The sequence below is a fragment of the Onthophagus taurus genome, chromosome 1 (genome assembly GCF_036711975.1).
Source record: "Onthophagus taurus isolate NC chromosome 1, IU_Otau_3.0, whole genome shotgun sequence".
Classification (NCBI taxonomy): domain Eukaryota; kingdom Metazoa; phylum Arthropoda; class Insecta; order Coleoptera; family Scarabaeidae; genus Onthophagus; species Onthophagus taurus.
Window position 1 is genome coordinate 39,630,177 of NC_091966.1, and position 23,487 is coordinate 39,653,663.

Genomic DNA, 23,487 nt, shown 5'->3' on the forward strand with positions numbered 1-23,487 from the left:
GGTAAGAATCATATTCTACATATTGTGGTTTACACCTAAACCACAATATAAATGTTTTTTATTGTAAAATAATTGTAGTTACGTAAATCATTGAATTGTTGTTTCTTTAGATGAGAAAAATTATTAAACGTGATGATGGGAATAGTCCCGAAACGTCGTTTGTAATGATTTAGAAATAAATAGTTAAAGAAGGGAATGGTGTAATGATTTTATAATAAAATAGTATCAGATTCTCGATTTTTGGGACGCAGTTTATTTCCCTAAACGATCTGAATTACTTTTCACCTAGCAAGACATTAAGATTCGTTAAGAGCACACCAAATTTGAACTATTTTTTTGATAGATATTTACAAAATAAATTCGTTTTCTTTATTTCCTATAATAACTTTCTATATGATTTATCTTATTATAATCAAATATTCTTCAGTTCGAGGATCATCTTTAATCATCATGCTTTAATACATTTTCAAACCGAAATAAAAGTCGGAGCAACAACGAATTGTATTCTCATTTTACATCTCAATTTCATAAAACTCTACAAACTCAAATTGTATTATCAAACAAATTATTTTTCCTGTAGTTTTTTGAGACTTTCATAAGATTCCTGAACTGAATGGAAAACGGATTGAAACAACATAAGAATATATTTTAATGAATCTATAAACAATTTCCATCGAATTGAATCATCAGTGACTTTAAAAAATTCCTTAAACCCTCAATACAGTCTTCGTCATTAAAGAACTTTGTTAATTTATTTTTTCTTGTCCTATACTAAAAAAAAGAAAACTTTAGATAAGAGATTTTTCTTTAAATTTTTTAGCTTTTTTGCCAGATTTCAATCACTAACATCTATAATTAACATCACATATTTTCCACCTACTGGCAAGCAAGTTCTAACTACTTTATATTTACTCTCTTCGAATTGCGACGAGATGTTCTTAGCGGCGATGTGATAAAAAAACATCACATTTTAACGAGAAATTAGGAAATTTATCAATTCCAAAGTTGGTCCCTTTCTTATTATTATCAATATTAAATTTTCTATATAAATTTTGAATTAAATCAACTTATTTTCGCTTCAAAAATCTGTAATAAAACGTTATACAGGTTTTTTAAAGACACCTGTATTCCGTAGTATTCGGTGTTTTAACTTGTGATATGTACATTATTATCGTACTTTTATTTAATTTTTCTAATTTTCTTTATAAACAGTAAGAATTTGTGTTATTAAAAGAATTTTACTAACCGTTGATTGGGCGTTGATTTAAATGTTGCTCGGTAGAGGTTCTCCAAAGGACACCTTAAAAAAATAGCAAGAAAACGCTAAAGTTAAAAAAAGACATAAAACATCAACAAGGCACCTAACTAACTTATCAACTAAAAGAAAGAAAAGTAAGAAACAACAATTTAAACATAAAACATAAATTAAAAATAGTTTTGAAAACTTACAGCAGCTGGTAGACGCACCTGCAGCTTTCGATGTGCAAGTCTCAATTATTATAATTATTTTTTTGCAAATAATTACTATTTATTTATATTAGGACAAATCTAATTACCGATTGTAATTATCTTTTTTTGCTTGTATTCAAAGTGAACATCAAAAATACTGAGACATTAATTAATTAGCATGCATGACATTGATCAAACATTTTGGACAAGGTTATAGTTTCTTCTCAGTTGGAAATGAAGCTGTCAGTCTTCTTGTTTTTATAAACAGTTCCCTTGATTTGTGGCGGTTGTCGGTTTACCTGCGTTGTAATTTGTCTTCGCTGTCTGTCTTCTTTGTTGTTTTTCGAAGATTTATTTGATGCGCGAATTAAAAACTTTGACTTTGATTTAAAAAAAAATAATAATAATAATAACGTGACTTAACTGTTTAAATTACTTTTAAATGTAAAACATTATCAATTAATTAATTAGATTAATTAGGAATGAAAAATAATAAAAGCGATAATAAATAATAAAATAATAATAATTAAATACGATCGAATCCCTAAGTTATTGTCACAGCCTTTTAATGGAAACTGAATTATTAAACGAAAAATACTGATATATCCTAATAGAAGGAGTGACGGAAGTAATAACTACGTAATCCTAAACGTAGCGCAATTAGTACGTCTTGTTCCTCCACCTCCCATCATCGTTTGTTCTTCAACATTACTCGTTTCTAATTTAACATGTATTTCGGGTACCGAATAAGATGAAGAGGATTGGGCGGGGTTTACAAATGGGTTAATAAATTTTACTACAATGTTTTGTGGGGGTGGTGGTAGAGGTGATGGTGTGTAAGGTGGGGGTGGTTCCATTGGTAGAGGTCTTAATTCTGTCGATATTAGAGGAGATTCCCTCGATTGTTGTTGAAATTGAATCGGCATTTGCTTTCTTTCAGCGGGTGTTTTAAAAACCGGGCGTAATCTCCTCAAACATTTCACTAACAATCGGCGATAAATCAAAGCTGAAGCGCAATTTAAACCTTTAACAGCCGTATAAGACCCATCCTCCGATAAATTGTTGTTCTTTTTCGGTTGATTCACTTCATTAGATTTATTATAACAATTTTGAAAAAATTCTTGGGTGATTACCGATAAAACGTAATTACAAACAGTCTCGAAATCGGCAACTTTCATATCTTCGGCCGCTTCAAAATCGAAGGGGCAAGCAACGTTATCTTTATTTCCCGTTAAAACCGCCATTATGTATTGGGCGTTTTTTTCGCTACGCAACATCGAATTTACTTCACCTCTTAACACTTTTTCTTCGGTTAAACTTACTTTGTAAGAACCATCATCCATGATTTGTATCGGATCCTCCATCGTTTTTGTGTTTAACGACGTCGACGGTTGTTGCCCCCCGAAAATTTGGTTATAACTTGGAAGTTCTTGTTGATTTATTTGGTAATTAGTTATATCGGGGTAAAAAAAATTGTTTTGTAACGAATTCAAATTTAATCCTTGTTGGGTTCGTAACGAATCATTAAACAATTTCGATGTTAAATAATTTTGCTGAGGTTTATCGTCTTGTTGATTCGTTTGAATGTTGGTATCGGCGATTTGATTACTCATCGATGATACTCTACATCGTTTTTTAGGCGGTAACATGTATTTATCTTTAACTAAAGTCCAATAAATTATGTCGTCGTCTTCGTAATCCCATTTGCGTTTTAAATTATCGAATTCGTTTGTTTCTTCGAACGAATTATTTTCGGGGGTTTGTGTTCGCTCGATTAAATCTTTTGAGGAAGATTCCTTTTTATCGGCCGTTTCGTGATCTTGAGTTGTTTTTTCAACGGTGTTTTTATTTAAGTAAAAATTTGGGTTAAAAATTAATGGGGAGATGTTAGTTTCATCGTTGGTGACGTTGTTTAAATTAAAAACACTCGCCCTATCGATTGAATTACAACTTTCATCGCTACATATAACTAAATCCCGGCTGCTATCATCGTCGTAAGCAATCTCATTTTGATTAGAGTTAAATTTATCGTCATTTGTATTCTCTAAATTTTTCTTTTCGTTAATTATTTCTTCGTTTTCTTTATTAATTAACGGCAATTCGTTAGTTATTTCTAAAGGTTCTAAAACTCCTTTTCTTCCGATATCAATCACTTCATTTAAAGTGTACTCCCTTAAATCCCAATGTTGGCGAGTTCCATACGGGCATATTTTATTGTTTTGTATATTAGCACATTGGGCGCGATACAAAGGATCTTCATTCGCTTTTCGTCTTTTTTTGTTTTGACTCGATTTTCGTTTTGATCGTTGAGTTCCATCTTCGAGGGGCGTCGATTTATTTCGATTTTTGTTATAAACCTGGTAAAGACATTGTTGCTTTTTCACCGAAATGCACGTCGCGACCGAAATCACGCTTTCATCGGCCGTTTCAGTATCGGTGTCGTAAATTTCTTTCGAAATTATTTGGGGTAATAACATTTCTTTTTGTTGCTCGATTGATTTGCGCCGTTTAACTTCTTGTTTAAATTCGGCGATTGTGTTTCCGGTGTAATTTATTTCCCCGAAACATTTTTCGTTGTTTTCGCTAAAAACGTATGGGGAAATTAAATCGAGGGCTTTTTCGGTGGATTTTCTACGATTTTTATGTGATTTTAATGTGTTTCTTGATAAAGTAGCTAAAGATTCTAATTTTCTTACGTGTTTATGACTACTTTTTTCCGATTTTAATAACTTATTTATGTGCTTGCTTTTGTGTTTTTGGTGTTTTAATTTTTCTTTTAAAATTGGTTGTGTGTTATTCTCAATTAATTTATTTGATTCTTGTAATTTACTATAATCGATATAATTCGTCTCGTTTTCTGTTATATTAAGTTCGGTATTGACGTTAAGTTCGGCATTAACATTAAGTTGTTTTCGTTTGCTTGCAAATATTATTTCAGAATTTTCATCGTCGGAATCGCCAAAAAGTGTTTTCATGCAACTTTTTGATTTATCTTTTATTTTTTTCGATTTTTTATCTTTCTTAATATCTTCTTTTACATTTTCCTCGCACAAATTCGTTTCTTTCTCAACCTCATCATTAATTTCTTCGTTATTTCCCGATAAACAATCGATTAAACTTTCTTGTAGTGGCTCAGCACTAATTTGATCTTTATTTGAGGAAATCTCAACTAAAACTTTAACAACAGCTTCCTCATTAAATTTCCCATTTTGTGTGTTAATCGCATCTTTAATTGCTTGCACATCAAACTCCGTATTATTAAACTTACTCATATCCAAGATTAATTTATCACCGACCACATCCGCTATTTTCGACGATGAATCTTCCTCGTTTATTGGACTCGTTTCAGTTTGAATCGCGTCGGATTTAGTTTCGATATGATTTTCGGATGTTTCTAAATTAGAGTCGGTTTGAATCGCAATCGCTTGTGGTAAAGAATTAATTTCCTCAGAAGATTCTTTTAATTCAACATTTGACTCAGAAGGATCTTCTTTTGAAATAATTGTAGTTAAAAGCTTAGTCAACGCCTTTAATTTTTCATTCCTATCGGTTTGGTTGGATCCTAAAGAAATAGCAATTTCATGAATCGTTTCAAAAATAACCTTCGTCGATTCGCACTCTTCATTTTCCGGTTCAATTTGAATTTCATCCTCTTGAGTCTTTAACTCTGCACATTCTTCTTCCTCAATCGCACCTAATTGAGTTTCACACTCATCAATATTAACATTAACAACCTCACTTTCAATTTCTTTCAAATTTTTATTACAACTAAGTGATGATGATTCATTACAAAATTCCTCAATCATCTTAATTATTTCAATCGAAGGTTTTCTAATCTCCTCATCATTTTCGTCATTTAAATCCTCCTCTAATCGTTCAACATCTAACACATTACAATTAGAAGTATCAGGAACATCAACAACAGGATCAAGGAAATAATCGGGATTATCAGGATCTTCAACATCATCAAAAGGAAAATCATCGTCAACCCTACCTGATTGTTGTTCGTTGTTATCCTCTTTCTTCTTAAAACTGTACTTTTTCAACAAACACGTAGTTCGCGTATTGTGTTCTAACGGCACCCAAACGTTATATTTTCGCAATTCGGCGGATGTTAAAAGTTCGAGTTGGACCGCGGCATCCCAAAACACTTTTTCGTCAGCTGTCCGGTTCACGTAACACTTCACCCCTTGTTTTAAAACGTACGATTTGCTAGGTTCGGAAAATTGTGGAAACCCGCCGGAAATATCGACCGCTTTATTAATATCTTTAAGCACCTTTTTAAATTCGCCCGTATACCGTTTTTGCCACTTTTCAAAAACCGGCGATGGAGTCGGACTTTCGGGTCGCTTCTCCAAAATTTCAACTAATCGATCGAAAACGAGTTCTTGTGAAATTTCGTCTGAGAAGACCACTTTTTTGGGTGGAATTGTTGCGAGATCTTTATCCGGTTTTTTTAGACTACTTTTTATTATGGGTGGAGGTAATTTTGGGGGGACATCCATTAAAGGGATAAAACCATTGTTAACTAACGCGAATAAATCGCCTGATGGAAGATCATTTTCGCCATAATACTGGTCGTTTAAACGATTACTCTCAACAGGACCTGAAAGGAACGTTTCGAATTCATTTTCAGGGAAGTCCATATTCGATTGATTAATTTTTGGGTCAAATTGATTAAATTCCTCGCATGTTGATTTGTATAAAACTCTTGGTGGACTTTTATTTTCGCTTTTCTCTTGGTGTTTATCATTATCAACCTCGTTATTTAAATCTGAATCACCAGAAATAACCATTGGTTCCACTCTTGTACTTGTTTCTTCAATCTCGTCCATACTTACACTTAATTCACTTATTGCATCAGAAGTTATTGATGATGACTCCATAGATAATCCACTTACAGAGATTTTTTCTATTTCTGATGGACTCATTATTTTTGCAACTTCCATTTCTGTTTGGATAAATTTCTCAAAATCAGATTCATTGATTTTAATTATATTTTCAGATTCTGCATGGATTACATCATCAATTTTATCATCCTCTACAACTGATTGAACTGATTGAATTGATTGAATTGAATGAATCGAACTTTTATCCATATCTGTACCACATTCAGATTCTTCACTTTCACTCTCTTTATTTTGATCTTGACTCAATTCAATCGAAACATTATCTTCATCAATTTGATTTGATTTCTCCAATTCTTCATCCTCCTCATTTACAATTAATTCAGGAACAATTTCTCGATTTTCCTCAACATTTTCAACCTCTCTTTCCCCAATCTCTTCATCTTCACAATCAAGATTCTCTTCAATATCTTTATTTACAACTTCTTGCTCTTGATTTTCTTCAATTTCATTTGTAGTAATTTGATTCGTTTCATTTACAATTTTATCATTTTCATTCAAACTCCCACACACTTCTTCACTTTCCCCTTGTAAATCATTTCCTTCATCCTCCACCACCCCCGAAATTTCTTTCTCAATTGTATTCTCAATCGTATTTTCAATTTCATCTTCACCAACTCGAATTTCTCTTTCGATACTTACCCTGTCAATTTCATCCGAATTAAATGTTTCTTTATCGTTATTGTAGCTTTCGAAAATTCCTCGTTCGCAATCTTCGTCTTCTCGTATTGATGCGTCATCAAATAAGCCGCATCGTTGTTCCCTGGGGGGTGTTATTAATCCGTGGTGGAACTCTAACGAACTAAAATCGCCCCTTAAAGCTGCGTATTCGATTTGTTTGAATAATGATTGGGGATCTGAATCGGATTTGTCGTTTCCGAAGATGCTTTCGCTGTTGGGGACCGAAACGGCGACGACTTCATCTTCGTCGCTATCTAAGACTATTACTTCGTTTGTGGTGAATGTTGGGCGTTTTAGATCTTCGTGACGTTTTCTTCTCTTGTGGCGTTCCTTCCGTTTTGGTGGTTGCTAAAAATTAATTTTTAATTTATTACTTTATTGTTTTGGGACTAATTACTTTTTTAACGTAAGTGATTTCGCAATCACTATCGATATCGATTTCGCAGATGATATTTTCGTGCTCGCTTTCGCTCTCACTTTCTTCCGAACTTGAAACGAAGTTTTCCGAAAAATCGAATGTATTGGGGTAGGATAACGATTTACACGAATCGTTTTCTGTACTAATACCCTATAAAAAATTTAAAATTTTTATTTTTAAGGGCTAATTTAGTTGTTATCTTACAACAGATTGCATCATATCAGTGATGTTTCTATCAGAAGGAACATGACAGCTTTGTGTGCTTCTCAAATACTTAAAGTATGCTCTTGTGGTTCTCTTTCTTGGAAAAACAATGTGTTCGACAGTTTTAACTGTAGAACTAGACGGAGTTTCAAGAATTTTTTTTAATATCAAATCGTCTTTAACTTCTTCTTGCGTCTTTCCAAACGATTGCAACAAATACTTTTGTTGCTCAGATCTTAAATGTTTCGGGGTTAATTCTTGCATATCTTGGTAGTTTAAGTAGTAGGAATAAAATCCTGGATAACTTGACGTTTCTACTGGCATCGTTAATAAACAGTGACTAAAAATTTAAAAAATTATTAAATAACGAATTAGATTTAATTCAATTTAACTCACTGATAAAGTCGTTTCATTACAGCCGAATGAAACTTATTCGTTCGACTATATTCTATCCTTAAAAGTACATCAGACACTCTCCCGCTTGTAAAACGCAAGCTGACAAACATTAAGCTGAGCAAACGATTTGTTACTGATACGACAAAATCGCATTTATTAATTAGGGCGTTTCTGTGTGCGTCTAGTTCCAAGGTACAATATAACCCGATTATTTTTGTGATGTAAAAAACGTATTCGAATTCGTATTTTACGTTTTCCGGGTGCGCTGAAAAGTAATCTGCCATTGCCATAACATGTCTTTGGATCGATTTTATGAAAATGACGCGATCCCAACATTTTCCAGAATCTTTTTTAAGAAATCTAAAAGAAGGATTTATATTAAAAAAATTGTTTTGGGTATAGTTTTTGTTGATAATAACAACAAATTAATTTGCATTATAATTGATTGACAATTATAGTTGAGACATTAAAGCAATTGGTGAAGTTCTAAAAAACGCTAGACGAATGAAAAGATTAAAAAAAAATCTGCTGATCTCCAAAATAATGAGAAACACGTTTGAATGCACGCAGCCATCAAAAATTACCTTATTGAAACGTATATCTAATACGAAGGTTTAACATACAAGACTGTAAGAGAATCTTAGAGGGACGAGGTGCGATTGCGATATATTGCAACGCCTCGGCTTATATTAAAGCAAAAATATGTGGCGCCATCTGCTAAAGCCGAGGTTGCTTGTGGTTGAGGCTGAATTGCTACCATTACAATACAATGTTGGGTGCAGCGCCACGGCCGCAAGCAACCTCGACTTAAATTAAAACCAAAATGTATGATGAGGTTGTTTGCGGCCAATTGCTACCATTTCAATACAATTCAGTCAATAGCACATAGAAGATAGTGCGAGAAGTGAACTTCATAACAATATTAAATAATAAAGACCTCAAGTGATTTTGTGTTCTTCCTACACTTTATGTTTAGGAAAGTGATACTAAAACGCCTCCCACTTCAATCTCAATATTCAAAGACGTAAATCGAAAAGTGTGAAGCTGTCGGATATGTCGTACCTTATGTCACAAATTTTTTAGTATTACTTTGTCTTGTTCAGTCTTATTGCACTTGCTATCTTGCTTGTTCATTGCACATATCGAGTTATTCTTCGTTCTATTTGTGTATTTAATTTTATTTGATAATTTGCGATTGCGATAGGCTGTCTATTTTAAAAGAGAATGTAATTCCGTTTCCATTGTATGTAGAAAAAAGGATCATGTGTTTCAACACATAAAAACGAACAAGCAGGCGAAAAATAGCGATCCATTAAAAAGAGTGTTTGCGGAGGAGTTATGTGAGGCGTTTTTGGCGTTAAACATTCCATTAGAAAAATTGAAAAATCCTATGTTGATGAAGAACCTTACGGAAATATAATATACCAAAACTATACAGGGTGAGTCAGAAAGAATGGGAAATCCGAATACCGGAGATACTAGACACCAAAATATGATGATTTAGCCTAACATCTCTTATACAATTATAAAAGAAAAGCTGAAAGTTAAATTAGATACTAGATACTTCTCGTTTGATAAATCAAATCATAAGCTTTTTAGCTGTTGAGTTACGACCAATAAGAGCTACAAATCACAAAGAGCATTCAATTTTATATAAAAAAGGTACTCTTATCTAAATTATCTAAGTCTATTGATTTTCGATAAATTTTTTATTTTTTAACATAAGCAAAGTTGGCTTATTTTTCCGCTCATGTTTCGACAATTGATTTAATTTCCGTGTGCAATAACCATTTTTACCAACAATAAAGTTATTACCAACTTGAAAATGCTAACGACATAATGAGTTTTCTAATTGTGAAAGGAAGATATGATTTGTTGTTTTGCTCAAACCAATTTTAATAATTTAGTAGCACTTTGGGCTGCTGCTCGGCCAAAAAAATTAGCGTAAACGAAGAAGAAGAGTTGCAGAAAATCCATTGTGCCCACTTTTTAGAAAACAAATTACGCGAAAATGAATATTTTCTTGACAAGATTCTGTTCACTGATGAAGTTTACAAGACGGGCCATTCATATTTCTCATGCTCGAAAATATATAACTACCAAATTTTATGTTTCGAAATAAGAATTTAACTTTCAACACCCTGTGCCTTGAAAGCCAACGATATTTGTATAAGAGATGTTAGGTTAAATCGTCATATTTTGGTGTCTAGTGTCTTCAGTATAAGGCTTATTGTAAAAGAAAATCCTGGTAAAGTCCTTTTATTTATTTCTGATGCAGCAGCATATACAGGGTGTGTCAAATGTCTGAAATATAACCAATAACTTTGCCATTTGCAGTTTTAAAGAAAAATGTTTCAAATAAAAGTTTCTTTATTAATTGTGGCGTATTTTTTGGCGATATTTGCTTGTTTACATTGTTTTTTGTTTCGTTGCTATGGCAACCAACATTGTCATTTTAAATGGGATGCATATGTTTTTTTTGCATACTTTGATAGAGGATAAGTCCCTCTATACCATGATCATATCAAATCATATGGTCGTATAAGAAAAAAATCGAGAAATAAGAAATTTTTTTAATATTTTGGATACTGTGGATTGTGTAATTTGTGTATCCGGGTAAATATTATTGAACAGTGTATACAAACTTCACTTTGAGTGCATTTTCTATCACCGGCATTAATATTTGGATTCTTTGTCGTTCGCTTAATTGCGCCATATTTGTTTAAACTGTCAATTTTTTGACATTTAAAGCTGTCAACGGCGCTACTTCGGCGCCTACTTTGATTGTAATTTGCTGATTTAATGTTTTCAGAGAACGCATTTTTCACGATTTTTTTCTTATACAACCATATGATTTAATATGTTCATCGCGTAGAGGGATTTATCTTCTATCATAATATGCAAAAAAACATATGCATCCCATTTAAAATAATAATGTTGGTTGCCATAGCAACGAAACAAAAACAATGTAAACAAGCAAATATCGCCAAAAAATGCACCACAATTAATAAAGAAACTTTTATTTTAACATTTTTCTTTAAAACCGCAAATGGCGAAGTTATTGGCTATATTCCAGAAATTTGAGACACCTGTACATTGATAGTAATTAAAGACAATATATCAAAATTTGCTGCATGTAACGTGTATTGTTCCTGGTCTCTATCAATTGTGTGAGTTTGTCAGAGATTATTTTTCAGATGTCCACAAACGAGTGTCAATATATAGAGAACTATGTGAAAATTTACCTCTTCCTCCGTCACCAGTTATCACACGATAAGTAACATGAATTGAAGCTTGTGTATTTTACGCAAACAATTTTGAAAGCATTAAAAACTGCATTTTACATATAAGGAATGATGCAGCAAGCATTATACAATGCTTAAGAAAGAAATTATTCAAAAGTCAAATTTGCATGAACAGTTTAAATATACAGGGTCGCTGATATGTATGGAAACGATCGGTTATCTCCTAATATAAGATAGCTAGCGAAAAATGTTAAGATACAAAAGTTTTAGTTTTTTTTAAAATCTATTACAATAAAAATTAAGTATACAGAATCAGTCAAAAAGTTATGACGAAACAAAGTTACGTTTTCTTTAATGGAACACCCTGTATATTATTCCATATTTCGGTTCATCTCGAAATTCTAAACAAAATTTATGTAGCATATCATAAACCTAAACTTAACCGTTTTCTAGATATTGAACTTTGAAAATCACTCTTATAAATTACACAAAAATATTTTAGTCGATAATGTTCATCATTAATCAAGTTACCTTTGAAAGTTTCTCATCTCCATAGCAACGCAGTGACATAACACATGTCAAAAATACAAAAATACTTTAGTTACGTCACTATTTAGGAAAATTCGTACATTTTTAAAAGCTGATATCTGAATCTACATGAATTTTGTTTAGAATTTTGAGATGAGTTGAAATATGGAATAATATACAGAATATACTTTGTTTCGTCATAACTTTTTGACTGATCCTGTATACTTAATATGTTTTTATTGTAATAGATTTTAAAAAACACTAAAACTTTTGTATCTTAACATTTTTATAACCGACCGTTTCCATACATATCAGCGACCCTGTATAACGACAATTTTTCAAAATTAACCATGAAAATAAAATATATCTTTGTTGGAAGAATTTAAACAAATTCCTGGAGAATTTGGAATTTTATTTAACAATAAAATTCGAGATGTGTATAACAAAAATCCAGATTTGAACATCATTCAGCAACTATCAAATAAAAATATAAAGGATGAACTTAAAGATAAATATGAATCTTTACTGCCATATTTTAACTATACTTTGCTGACTAGACTTTTTCAGATACACATTTAGAAATGATTGTTTTACTTTGTGTAAACAGCAATTATAAATTTAATAAATGAAGAATACATTTCGTATTTTTATATTATTCGTATTCTTCCCTAAGGTACGCTTTTCGAAATTCAATTTTGAAACGTATTTATAATAGAGTGATCAAAAGCGGCAAATGGTACGTTCTTGTGGAGGAGCGCACATTTCCTAAACTGTCTGGGAACTGGTTATGAGACAACCATGTCAATGGTTATCATTTTTTCCCATTACTTATAACTTAAACCAACTCAACAAGTAAGGGTTTTGTTTAATACAGTTATTATTACCAAATGAAGAGCTTATAAGTATAATAATATAAGCACAAAGACCAGCACAAAGCTATGTTGTGCTGGTATTAATAACAAACACTTCTTTTTCGACTTTTTCTTGGTTTTATCACTACAAAACAATTCAACAACCTGTTCCCTCAAATAAGTGTTCTCCAATGACCAAGTGTTAATAGTTTTCTAAACCCAGATCAACTAGTTATACTTAGACATGAAGGCGCATATTTCAGTATGCATCTCATAAAAGTTTTCTTAGGTAATGTCCAATAAATTTGAAATGAATCTAATTTCAATCTTGAGTTAAACATAACCTTATCATTCAGCTTCTCTATTTTAATCCTACACTTAAGATTGATCACTGCTAAGTTTTGTCAAGACTTCATCTTAATCTTTTCACATCAAAAAAACAATTAACAAATGTAAACACCACTCTTAAGGTAAATACCTAATTTCATCTTGAAAACATCCACAATCTCTTGCATTGTGTATTAAAATCATGTACTTTCTTTTCTTATTAAATATTATGAAAATTGCAATCACTCAGAAAGATGCATCTATATATTAACCCAATCATGGTGATAATTTAATGTTATTCTTAATTTATATAAATGCAGATGAAAGATAATGCAATCACAAACATCAATCAAAGTATAATTCAAAAAAGGCATATTAAGTTTTCATTAAAATAATTTGGTTCTATTTGATTTATTTAAAATTACCAGGTCAAATAGGTTTGGGGCTCAATCCTAAAATAGAAAACTAAGTTATGAATAACAATATCAGTAAATGTTTCATTTTGTAGGAATGTTCCAACAAATTGCTCTGATAATGAAATTCTTTTGGTTCTGCTTCAAAACCTCGTATCAATTCTAACACCAATCATAAAATGAATCATTGTAATGGAATTTTTCACCTCTCTGCTCTTACAAATTGTTGAGTTGGAGAAATACAGCAAATAATTTATTGTAAAGTCAAGAAAATGAAGATCTTGTCTATTATTGCATATCACATCATTCCTTTTAGTTCTGAAATCAATCTGTTTTCTTTAAATCAATCAGATTATTACGAGTTTTTAAGAAAATCAAAAGCTTTTAGATTGAATTTTTGGATTAATTTTCATAAATTACTTACTTTGAATATTTTTTTAATATACTCAAAAACGTTTTAATATCTCTAGAGCTTGTACATTCCATTAATGATGATAGAATATCATTATTCCAAGCCTCTAATTGGGGTAAAGTAGTCTTTTCTGTAGCTAAAACAAAAAAAAATTTAAACCAATAATTTATAATTCTATTTCCTTAATATTTTATTTACCAAGATTAGGAACTTGATCGATATCCACTTCGACTTTAACCGGTTTAGGTTGTGGAAATTTTTTGTGTATATCCATGATTAAAATTGTTCTTATAACCTAGTAACGAAACATAAACAAAACGATAGCCCCCTTTTTAAAAGTCTTCTAATCTCTTCTTAGTAACTCTCACAGAGTTTTAAACCACATTGTTTATTTAAATTTCATTTAGTTGAGTAAAAACGAGTTGCGCGAAAGACAATTCGTAAATGTATCGTCCAGAAAATACTGAAAAGCACAAAATAAGAAGTAAATACCCAAACGGGTCACAACAAAAATGGCGCTACGAAAACCAACACCGTTTGTATTAATAAAGCGACGCTAACGCGACACGGAATTTTAACCCTCTGAGTTGTTACACTAACGGAATTGGTTTAGTTCAACTCGAAATACTTTACAATAAACTTTAAGCACTTTATTTAAACCCATCTTTGATGAACACTTGGTAATCGCGAGTGAGAGCGGTTGCCATAATTGTATAACTAAAAACCAATGACCTATCGTTTTACCTCGACGATGGAAAAGGTACCTCTGTCTTTGTCTAACATAAAAAAATCGTATCTGCTTTCTCTTTTTATTTATTACTCGCTACGGAAATATGTTCCATGTCTATTCACCAACTTTAAAAAATTAAACTCCAACATTCCCTAAATAAAATTAAAAATGATAATACATTTTATTTTTTAATTATTTTAAGATTAAATAATTTAAATTCTTTAAAAGTCGCAAACTGAGTTATATTATTGCCTTTAAGATTAATAACAATCAATAAAGCATCATTTGTGCAGGGCGAAATTCCTGGAAAATGTTTACCTGGAAATCAATAAGCACTTCAATTTTTAATGCGCATGCAAAATATGTGGGCGAATTTCTTTGTTGAATTGTAAAATCGTAACATATTAATAAAAGAATTAATAAAATGATTCAAATTAAGTAATCGATTCATGCTCAGTTAAAATTATAATAAAAATATTTTTAAATTTAAATTTTTAGTTTAGGCGCCATCTTTTGTGTATATTAAAAACTTTACAGATTACTACTTTTTTTTTTAAACGCAAAATTAAAAATATTTTAAGTTTACTTTAGATATAATTTGTTGTATAAACGTTAAGTAAATATTAAATTTGATTTGAAATACTGAAATCGATGATTCGATAAATATAAGTTTTGAAGGAGGGGTCGATGATTTCTCATTTCCGTTTATAGATAAAAATTTTCCTTTTTACAATTTAGATTAACTCAGTGTGTAAGAATTACATTACACGAAGTGGTGATATATTTTATGTTTTATCATTATTAATTTTATTGTTAAATTTAATGAATTAGTAAAATTAATTCGTTAAGATTTGAATCTGGCGCGTTAGTGTAAATTGAAACGAGAAAAATCCCTATTATAAAAACGTCAAAACTTACTAAACCAAACCCCAGTAATCTCAACAAAAATTTGTCACTGTTTTGTAGGTGTGGTATAGGTGTTTTATTTGCGTTCGGTACCGTTTAAATCATTAGTGTGGCCCTGTAGTAGTTAAAATTCAACGCCTAAAATGAACTCGAGACTACCGGCGTGCGTTATCGACGTCGGAACCGGGTGAGTCCCTAAAAAATCGACCCAACCTCATAGAACATAACCTAAATTTTCCTTGTTTTTTTGACGTTAATCCCATTTCAGTTACACCAAATTAGGGTTTGCGGCCAACAAGGAGCCCCAATTTATTATTCCCTCAGCAATTGGCATCAAGGAAACCGCAAAAGTCGGTGACCAATCCAGTAGGCGTCTTTGTAAAGGAGTTGAGGATTTAGATTTTTACATCGGAGATGAAGCTTTTGATGCTACAGGATATTCAGTTAAAGTAATTATTTAAAGAAAAATTCAAGGATCATGATGTGGCTTAAAAATCGACGATTTGAAATGTGAAATGACCCAAAAAAAGGGTGATAATAAAAAGAGTGTGTGGAGAAGTGTAGAACATACTGAAAAATCACATTAAAGTTTTGATGTGACGTCATAAGCAATGTTAACCATGCATTTTCCTATTGTATCTATAAATTGTTTATTTTATAGCACACAAAATTAATCTATATAAACTTAAAAGTAAAGTTATTTTCACTAAACTAGGTTAGATTACAGCATATACAGGGTGATTCATATAAGAACCAACATAGAATGGAGACATGTAGAGGACAATAAATTAAGATGATTTAACCCAATTTACCTTTATACTAAGTTGTACCCCTGAGGAGTTAAAAGCCTTCAAGGTTGGGGCTTAAATTTTGAAAACATTCAATGTCTTTGTAATAAAATATGATGTAGGTAAAAGTACTACATTAAGCTAGAAAAACCAAATTTGATATACAGGGTGGTTCAGTTTTTAATCAAGCTGTCAAAGTTGAGCCAAAAATTTACATTTTGTTTTGTATTTTGGCTGTAAGTAAACCATAGAATTTGAAACTTTGTGTGTATTTAGTACTGGTTAAGACCTTATTTTCAAGCATACCTTAAAGTTATCTAGCGCCCTCTAAGGGTGTGAAGTTCACCACCCCCTTAATTTTTTTTATAAGAACTTTTTAACGCTATGGAATATTAACATAAAAAAATATGGGTTGTAAAGCTCATTCTTTAGTGGTACTTTTTTGTCTTTTTAGTATTTTCCTTAAAGTTAATAGTTTCTGTGTAAAAAAATAAAATGTCGTGCCATGTACCGGTGTTTACCGCCATGTTTAGCTAAAATTATTCTAAAAATTGGCTCTGAATACTTGTAGGTTTCATTTACAGTGAATCCTCATAATTGTTGATGATTATTAATAATTTTTGACTATTATTAAGCAAGAGTATCAATTTTTTAATATTGTTTAAAACAACGTAATTTGTTCAGACATACAATCATCTTATTTATGGTTTTTCTTATGAAAATCATAATTAATTGGTGTTATTTAATTAGTAGTAAATCCTAGTAAGTGCACAACTTCCATAGCCGGCTATAAAGAACAATTTTCTTTTAATAATAGCAGCGCTTTCCAGTACAATGTAGCATCTTTTTTTTTACACTAAAACTATTATCTGTAAGGAAAAAACTAACGGGACAAAAAAGTACCAATAATGAATAAGCTTTACAATCCATATTTTTTTATGCTAATATTCCATGGCGTTAAAAAATTGGTATAAAAAATCAAAGATCTTGTGAATTTCATCCCCTTAGACGGCGCTAGGGAAGTTTAAGGTATGGTTGAAAATAAGGTAGTACATACATGCAAAATTTCAAATTCTACGGTTTACTTATACCCGAAATAAAAGATAAAATATAAATTTTTGGCTCAACTTTGACAGCTGATAGATCGAAACCAAAAGAGTTATGTTTATATAAAAAGCTTGTTATTTTGGCAAATACTACGTCCTAGTAAAGTTTCCCAATTAAAAAGTTAACCACCCTGTATGTTATGGGTATACCAAGGGTATTAATTGGTAGCAAGTTGAGGTTCCCTAAATTTTGATACACTTTTTTAATCTTTTGGCGGATTTAATACATTATTACCTCATTTCATGTGGAATTATTTCTGAAACTTTTTTTATTCTTATTATTTTCTAAAAAAATTTCTTATATGTCATGTTTGACGTATAATTTCATAGCCGACTATTGAATTTTTGATGATTTAAGTAACATTCATGAAATACGTGCCTTTAATGGGGCCGTTACCTTCAATCGAATAGAAAGACCGTCTTTCAAAAAAATCGATAAACTATGTAAAAATAGAAAGATTGGTAACATTTTCAGATCCTAAAATTGTTTTTAATTTTTGCAATAATTAATATTAAAATTCAAAATCCCCTCTATAAAAGCTTTGCTGACGTTTATGAAGTTTTCGCGTAAGATCAAGAAGACACAAACCTGCATCGTTCGGATCTCTTTCTAACGCATAAGATTCTCGTGGCATCTCGCTCATACACCTTTTATTGATTTTTATTTCAACCAATCCCGTGCGAAACGACGGTGACGACTTCAAAGTTTTTTCAAATTTACATTATTTCTTTTTTGGAAAAACTAAAGCCCACTTTAAAAAATAAAAAAATATATTAGTCTTCAATTTTGCTCAGCTAACGAATAAAAAAAAATGTGTAACGGCCCTATTATTCGGTTTTTTATGAAAACTACAAAGTTTTTAAAAAAATAATAAGAGTAAAAAACGTTTTAGAATTAAATTCCACATGTAATAAGGTAATAATGTATCAAATCCGCTAAAAGGTTAAAGTAGAATAGGTGAATCCGAATGTAACGTTTAAATCTCCCCTCTTCCTTACTCCCCTCTAAAAGGATATGTCGCATCTAGGTGACAAAGAATCGAGTATCTATCCGTGCAAAAAGTCAAGGCCCCTCTTGACCCTATCGACCTTAGAGATCGATATCTTCGCAACCGCTCGATAAAAAAAATTGCGACAAAGTTTGTTGTAATCACTGAACATTTCTACATAACATACGTTAATTTGAAAATTTTCGGATCCACGGTTTTCTTTTTATCGCGAGTTAAATGAAAAACGTACCCGATTTTTTACGATACCGGCAACTTTGTCTTAGACAGGACGTCGTACATTATTTCTTTATGTAGATAAGATAAAGGCGCGACGTACTGTCTGGTACGCACCATCTGTTCCAATTGGACGGAACCCTCCTCTCCCCGCATAACTTACTTCTGTTTCTCTTTAATTTGTAATTCCATTAAATCACTCTTAAAAAAAATTAGGGAGCCCTAATTTTGAAAAACTGATAACGGAATTCGACAACCGACATTATTTGACATATTTTGATAAAAACCGCGTTAAAATCCGCCAGGTCGTTTTCGAAATAACCGCATCCTATTAAACCGCGATTTTCCGCGAAATTATATGGAATATCGAAAAAAAAAATATGCCCCACATTAAGAACACATCGGTTTACCACTAGTTCAAATTTTTTTTCGTCAAATAGTTTTGGAGAAAAAAATCGCAAAGTAGACAAAGTTGCTGGCACTCTTAAAAATCGGGTAGTTTTTTCACTTAACTCGCGGTAAAAGAAAAACCACGGACCCGAAAATTTCCAAATTAACATGTGATACGCAGAAAAGTTCACTGATTACAATAAACTTTATCGTAATTTTTTCCATCGAGCGGTTACGAAGATATCGATCTCTAAAGTGAGGAACCTTAACTTTTTGCACGGATAGTAGTAGTGTTTTGGCAGCAGTATATACAGGTGTGTCAAATGTCTGGAATATAGCCATTTGACGCCATTTGTGGTTTTAAAGAAGCATGTTTCAAATAAAAGTATCATTATTAATCGTGACGCATTCTTTGTCGGTATTTATTTGTTTGTATTGTTTTTTGTTTCGTTGCTATGGCAACCAATATTGTTATTTTAAATGGGATGCTTATATTTTTTTTGCATACTTTGACAGAGGATCGGTCCCTCTATACGATGAACATATCAAATCATATGGTTGTATAAGAAAAAAAATCGAGAAAAATGCGTTTTCTGAAAATATTAAATCAGTAAATTACAATCAAAGTAGGATAACGCCGTTGACAGCTATAAATGTCAAAAAAATGATAGTTTTAACAATTATGAATAATTAATAATGTCTCGGTACGGTGACACACATTTAATGTAGTTTCGACATTGGTAGCTATCTTCTGCCGTCCACTTTTTAGAAGGTTTTTAACACTTCCGGTGTTAAGGAATTTTTGTAATACTGTGGATTGTGTATAATCCGGGTAAATATTATTGAACAGTGTACAAACTTCACTTTGAGTGCGTTTTCTATCACCGTACCCATACAGCATTAATATTTGGATTCTTTGTCGTTCGCTTAATTGCGCCATATTTATTTAAACTGTCACTTTTTGACATTTAAAACTGTCAACGGCGCTATTTCGACTTTGATTGTAATTTGCTGATTTAATATTTTCAGAGAACACATTTTTTCTTGAGAGGGATTTATCTTCTATCAAAATATACAAAAGAAACATATGCATCCCATTTAAAATAACAATGTTGGTTGCCATAGCAACGAAACAAAACACAATGTAAACAATATATGCGCCACAATTAATAAAGAAACGTTTATCTGAAACATTTTTTTTTAAAACCACAAATGGCGAAATTATTGGCTATATTCCAGACATTTGACACACCCTATATATATAGCCTTCTGAAAGCATTAAATAGCCTTTGCCAACAATATCTAGCTTTCTCCAGGCAATTAGTAGTCTTTCCAACAATATTTAGCATTCTGAAAGTAGTTAATAGTCTTTTGAAAACAGTATCTTGTCTTTCCAAGCAGATAATAGTTTCCCCCAGCAGTATTTGGTGTTCTCCAAGTAAGTTGTAATCTTTTCTAGTAGTATACGGGTAATTAAAATCAGAAACCATAAGAGATACAGTCATGACATTTTTCATAAAAAGTTGCCTTAAGAATGTTTTTTCAGATTCACGAAAGAACGAAAAATTAAGAAGTTATAGGCAATACACAAAAAAGTAATTTTTTTGTTTTTCGGTCATATTTTAAAAACTAAAACGGCTAGATCCAAAAACATAGTTGAAAAATGATGAGCTCTAAGATACGCAACTTTACCCCCATTTAACCATTTCTATATCTCTTATGATTTCTGAGATCCGAATGGTGGGGGTCGAATTTGAATTACCCTGTATAGCGCTCTGAAAGTAAGTAGTCTTATGGAAGCAGTATCTCGCCTTACCAATCAGTTTGTAGTTGTTTGTTAGCACTATCTGGACTTCTCCAAGCAGATTATAATCTTTTCCACCAGTATCTAGTATTTTGGGAGCAGTAGGTACCTTTTTTGGACAGCATATCTCTTCTTTCCAAGTAGTTATTAGTCTTTTCCAGTAATATTTAGCATTCTGGCAGCATTAGGTAGCTTTTTGGGAAGCATATCTCTTCTTTCCAAGCAGTTATTAGTTTTTTCCAGTAGTATTTAGCATTCTGGCAGCATTATATAGCTTTTTGTTAAGCATATCTCTTCTTTCCAAGCAGTTATTAGTCTTTTCCAGCAGTATCTAACATTCTGGAAGCGGTAGGTAGCTTTTTGGAAAGCATATCTCTCTTCCAAACAATTATTAAAGTCTTTGAAAATGCAATAAGTGATCTTGGAAGCAGTATTCCGCCTGTCCAAGTAGGTCAAAACCTTTAACAGCAGTGTTTAGCGTCCTGGAAGCAATAGGTATTATTTTGAAAACAGTATTTAGTCTTTTCCAAGTAAGTTGTGGTCTTTTTCTGCAGTATCTAGCATTTTAAAAGCAGTATGTAACTTTTTGAAATAGTATTTCTTCTTTCCAACCAGTTTTTAGTCTTTTACTAGCAGTATTTAATCTTCTGATTACAATAATTAGTCTTTTGCCAACAGTATCTAGCATTCAGGAACCAATAAGTTAAAGTAGGACATCAGGTATAGATTTTATATTATATTTCACCCGAAAATATGCGTTTTACCAAAATGTACTGAGATGACGTCACAAAAAGTGACGTAACGTCAAAACTTTAAAGTGATTTTTCGAAAACTTTTACACTTTTCTGCCCTTTTTTTTCTTTGTAACGGCTTATTTGAGTGACATGATGATTCTTGACTTATACCTTATTTGATGCAGCTTTAATGAGTTTATATCATTTTGTGTTAATTTAAATAGTATCCTGTGAGACATGGTTTAGTAGAAGATTGGGACCTGATGGAACGTTTTCTTGAACAATGTATATTTAAATATTTGCGTGCCGAACCGGAGGATCATTATTTCCTACTTACCGAACCACCTTTAAACACACCTGAAAATCGCGAATACACCGCTGAAATCATGTTTGAATCCTTCAATGTGCCTGGCTTGTATATTGCCGTTCAAGCAGTATTAGCACTTGCCGCTAGTTGGGTTTCAAGGTCTTTAGAGGATAGGACTTTAACCGGGATCGTTATTGATAGTGGAGATGGTGTTACTCACGTTATTCCAGTAGCTGAAGGTTATGTTATTGGTAGTTGTATCAAACACATTCCAATTGCGGGAAGAAACATAACTTCGTTTATCCAATCGCTGTTACGAGAGCGTGAGATTGGAATTCCACCTGAACAATCGTTAGAAACGGCGAAAGCGATTAAAGAACGATATTGTTATATTTGTCCTGATATCGCGAAAGAATTTGCGAAATTCGATGCCGACCCGGCGAAATGTATAAAACGGTACGAAGGTATCAATTCAGTGACGAAACAACCGTTTGGGGTTGATGTGGGTTACGAGAGGTTTTTGGGTCCTGAAATTTTCTTCCATCCCGAGTTTTCAAACCCGGATTTTACAATTCCGTTATCAGAAATTGTTGATGATGTAATTCAAAATTGTCCAATTGATGTTCGCAGGCCTTTATATAATAACATTGTGTTGTCTGGTGGTTCGACAATGTTTAAAGATTTCGACAGGAGATTGCAAAGGGATTTGAAACGAACTGTTGATGCCAGACTTAAACTTAGCGAGAGTTTAGGGGGCGGACGAATTAAACCTAAACCTATTAACGTAAATGTCGTTACACATCATATGCAGAGATACGCCGTGTGGTTTGGAGGAAGTATGTTAGCATCAACGGTAATTAAAGAATTAAAATGGAAATGAATTTGTTATAATTTTTTTTTTTTTTAGCCTGAATTTTATCAAGTTTGTCATACGAAGGCGGCGTATGAGGAGTATGGACCTAGTATTTGCAGACACAATCCTGTGTTTGGCACGATGACATAATTCCAAGAATTTAATTTATGAATATTTTTTACCATCATTTTTTATTTCGTATTTTGAAAGTAATAAAAAATTTATTAACGTATTTTAATCCAGGATGATAGAGCAATTTCTAAAATTATCCAACTTTAAGGTGATTAATTGCATTTTATTAATTAATTAAATAGCGGTCGAGTTCTTGTGTACATATAAATGAAAATTAAAAAAAAATAAAAACGTGTTCCATTTATAAAAGTTTTTGAATTTATTCTTTTCATGTTTTAAACCAAGATTAGAGACTTTAAAATTGAAAATTAACTGAATGAGATAAAGTATCTAGCAGTGGAGGATTTAGAGTAGTGCTTATTAATTGTTAGGTATCTTCAGTGTTTCTATGCCTTTTACTCTCTAATAATATCAATTAAAACACTAACAACTTTATAATAATCGGTTACTGTCGTAAAGATTAATTATCCTAACATCTGTGTTTAAGATTATGCGAGGTTGCGTTCAAAAAATGATAATTCCAAAATTGGAAGGTTGCAAGAAATGATCTTCAAAGTATTAAATACCAAATAAATTTGCTTCAAATTGCTTTTTATTTTATATCGATATCTCAATTAGTTTATGAGATAAGTTAAAATTAATTATACTAATATTTGTGCGTAAGATTTTGCGAGGTTGCGATC

General features: G+C 31.8%; 2 protein-coding genes across 2 annotated transcripts; one reads left to right on the forward strand and one right to left on the reverse strand.

Annotated features, from left to right (window-relative positions):
• Positions 1 to 1,994: 1,994 nt before the first annotated feature.
• LOC111417697 (restin homolog) lies at positions 1,995 to 14,544 on the reverse strand. The gene is made up of 6 exons (XM_023050057.2): positions 14,030 to 14,544; positions 13,844 to 13,967; positions 8,056 to 8,415; positions 7,660 to 7,999; positions 7,435 to 7,605; positions 1,995 to 7,385 (listed from the first exon to the last, which is right to left on the reverse strand). Exons 1-6 carry the CDS (start codon positions 14,103 to 14,105, stop codon positions 2,085 to 2,087), a joined length of 6,372 nt encoding a protein of 2,123 aa, XP_022905825.2. The 5' UTR covers positions 14,106 to 14,544; the 3' UTR covers positions 1,995 to 2,084.
• Positions 14,545 to 15,393: 849 nt separating this feature from the next.
• LOC111417693 (Actin-related protein 3) lies at positions 15,394 to 22,910 on the forward strand. The gene is made up of 4 exons (XM_071201310.1): positions 15,394 to 15,654; positions 15,736 to 15,916; positions 21,737 to 22,672; positions 22,727 to 22,910. The coding sequence occupies exons 1-4, from the start codon at positions 15,611 to 15,613 to the stop codon at positions 22,820 to 22,822; spliced, it is 1,257 nt and encodes a 418-aa protein (XP_071057411.1). The 5' UTR covers positions 15,394 to 15,610; the 3' UTR covers positions 22,823 to 22,910.
• Positions 22,911 to 23,487: the final 577 nt, after the last annotated feature.

Bases quoted from the DNA above. Each gene is read 5' to 3' on its own strand.
- LOC111417697 (XM_023050057.2), bottom strand. From the start codon at position 14,105: ATGGATATACACAAAAAATTTCCACAACCTAAACCGGTTAAAGTCGAA. The intron at 13,968-14,029 runs GTAAATAAAATA...TTTTTGTTTTAG, and splicing joins CGATCAAGTTCCTAATCTTG to CTACAGAAAAGACTACTTTA. The intron at 7,606-7,659 runs GTAAGATAACAA...AATTTTTTATAG, and splicing joins CTGATATGATGCAATCTGTT to GGTATTAGTACAGAAAACGA.
- LOC111417693 (XM_071201310.1), top strand. From the start codon at position 15,611: ATGAACTCGAGACTACCGGCGTGCGTTATCGACGTCGGAACCGG. The intron at 15,655-15,735 runs GTGAGTCCCTAA...ATCCCATTTCAG, and splicing joins GTTATCGACGTCGGAACCGG to TTACACCAAATTAGGGTTTG. The intron at 15,917-21,736 runs GTAATTATTTAA...TAATTTAAATAG, and splicing joins CTACAGGATATTCAGTTAAA to TATCCTGTGAGACATGGTTT.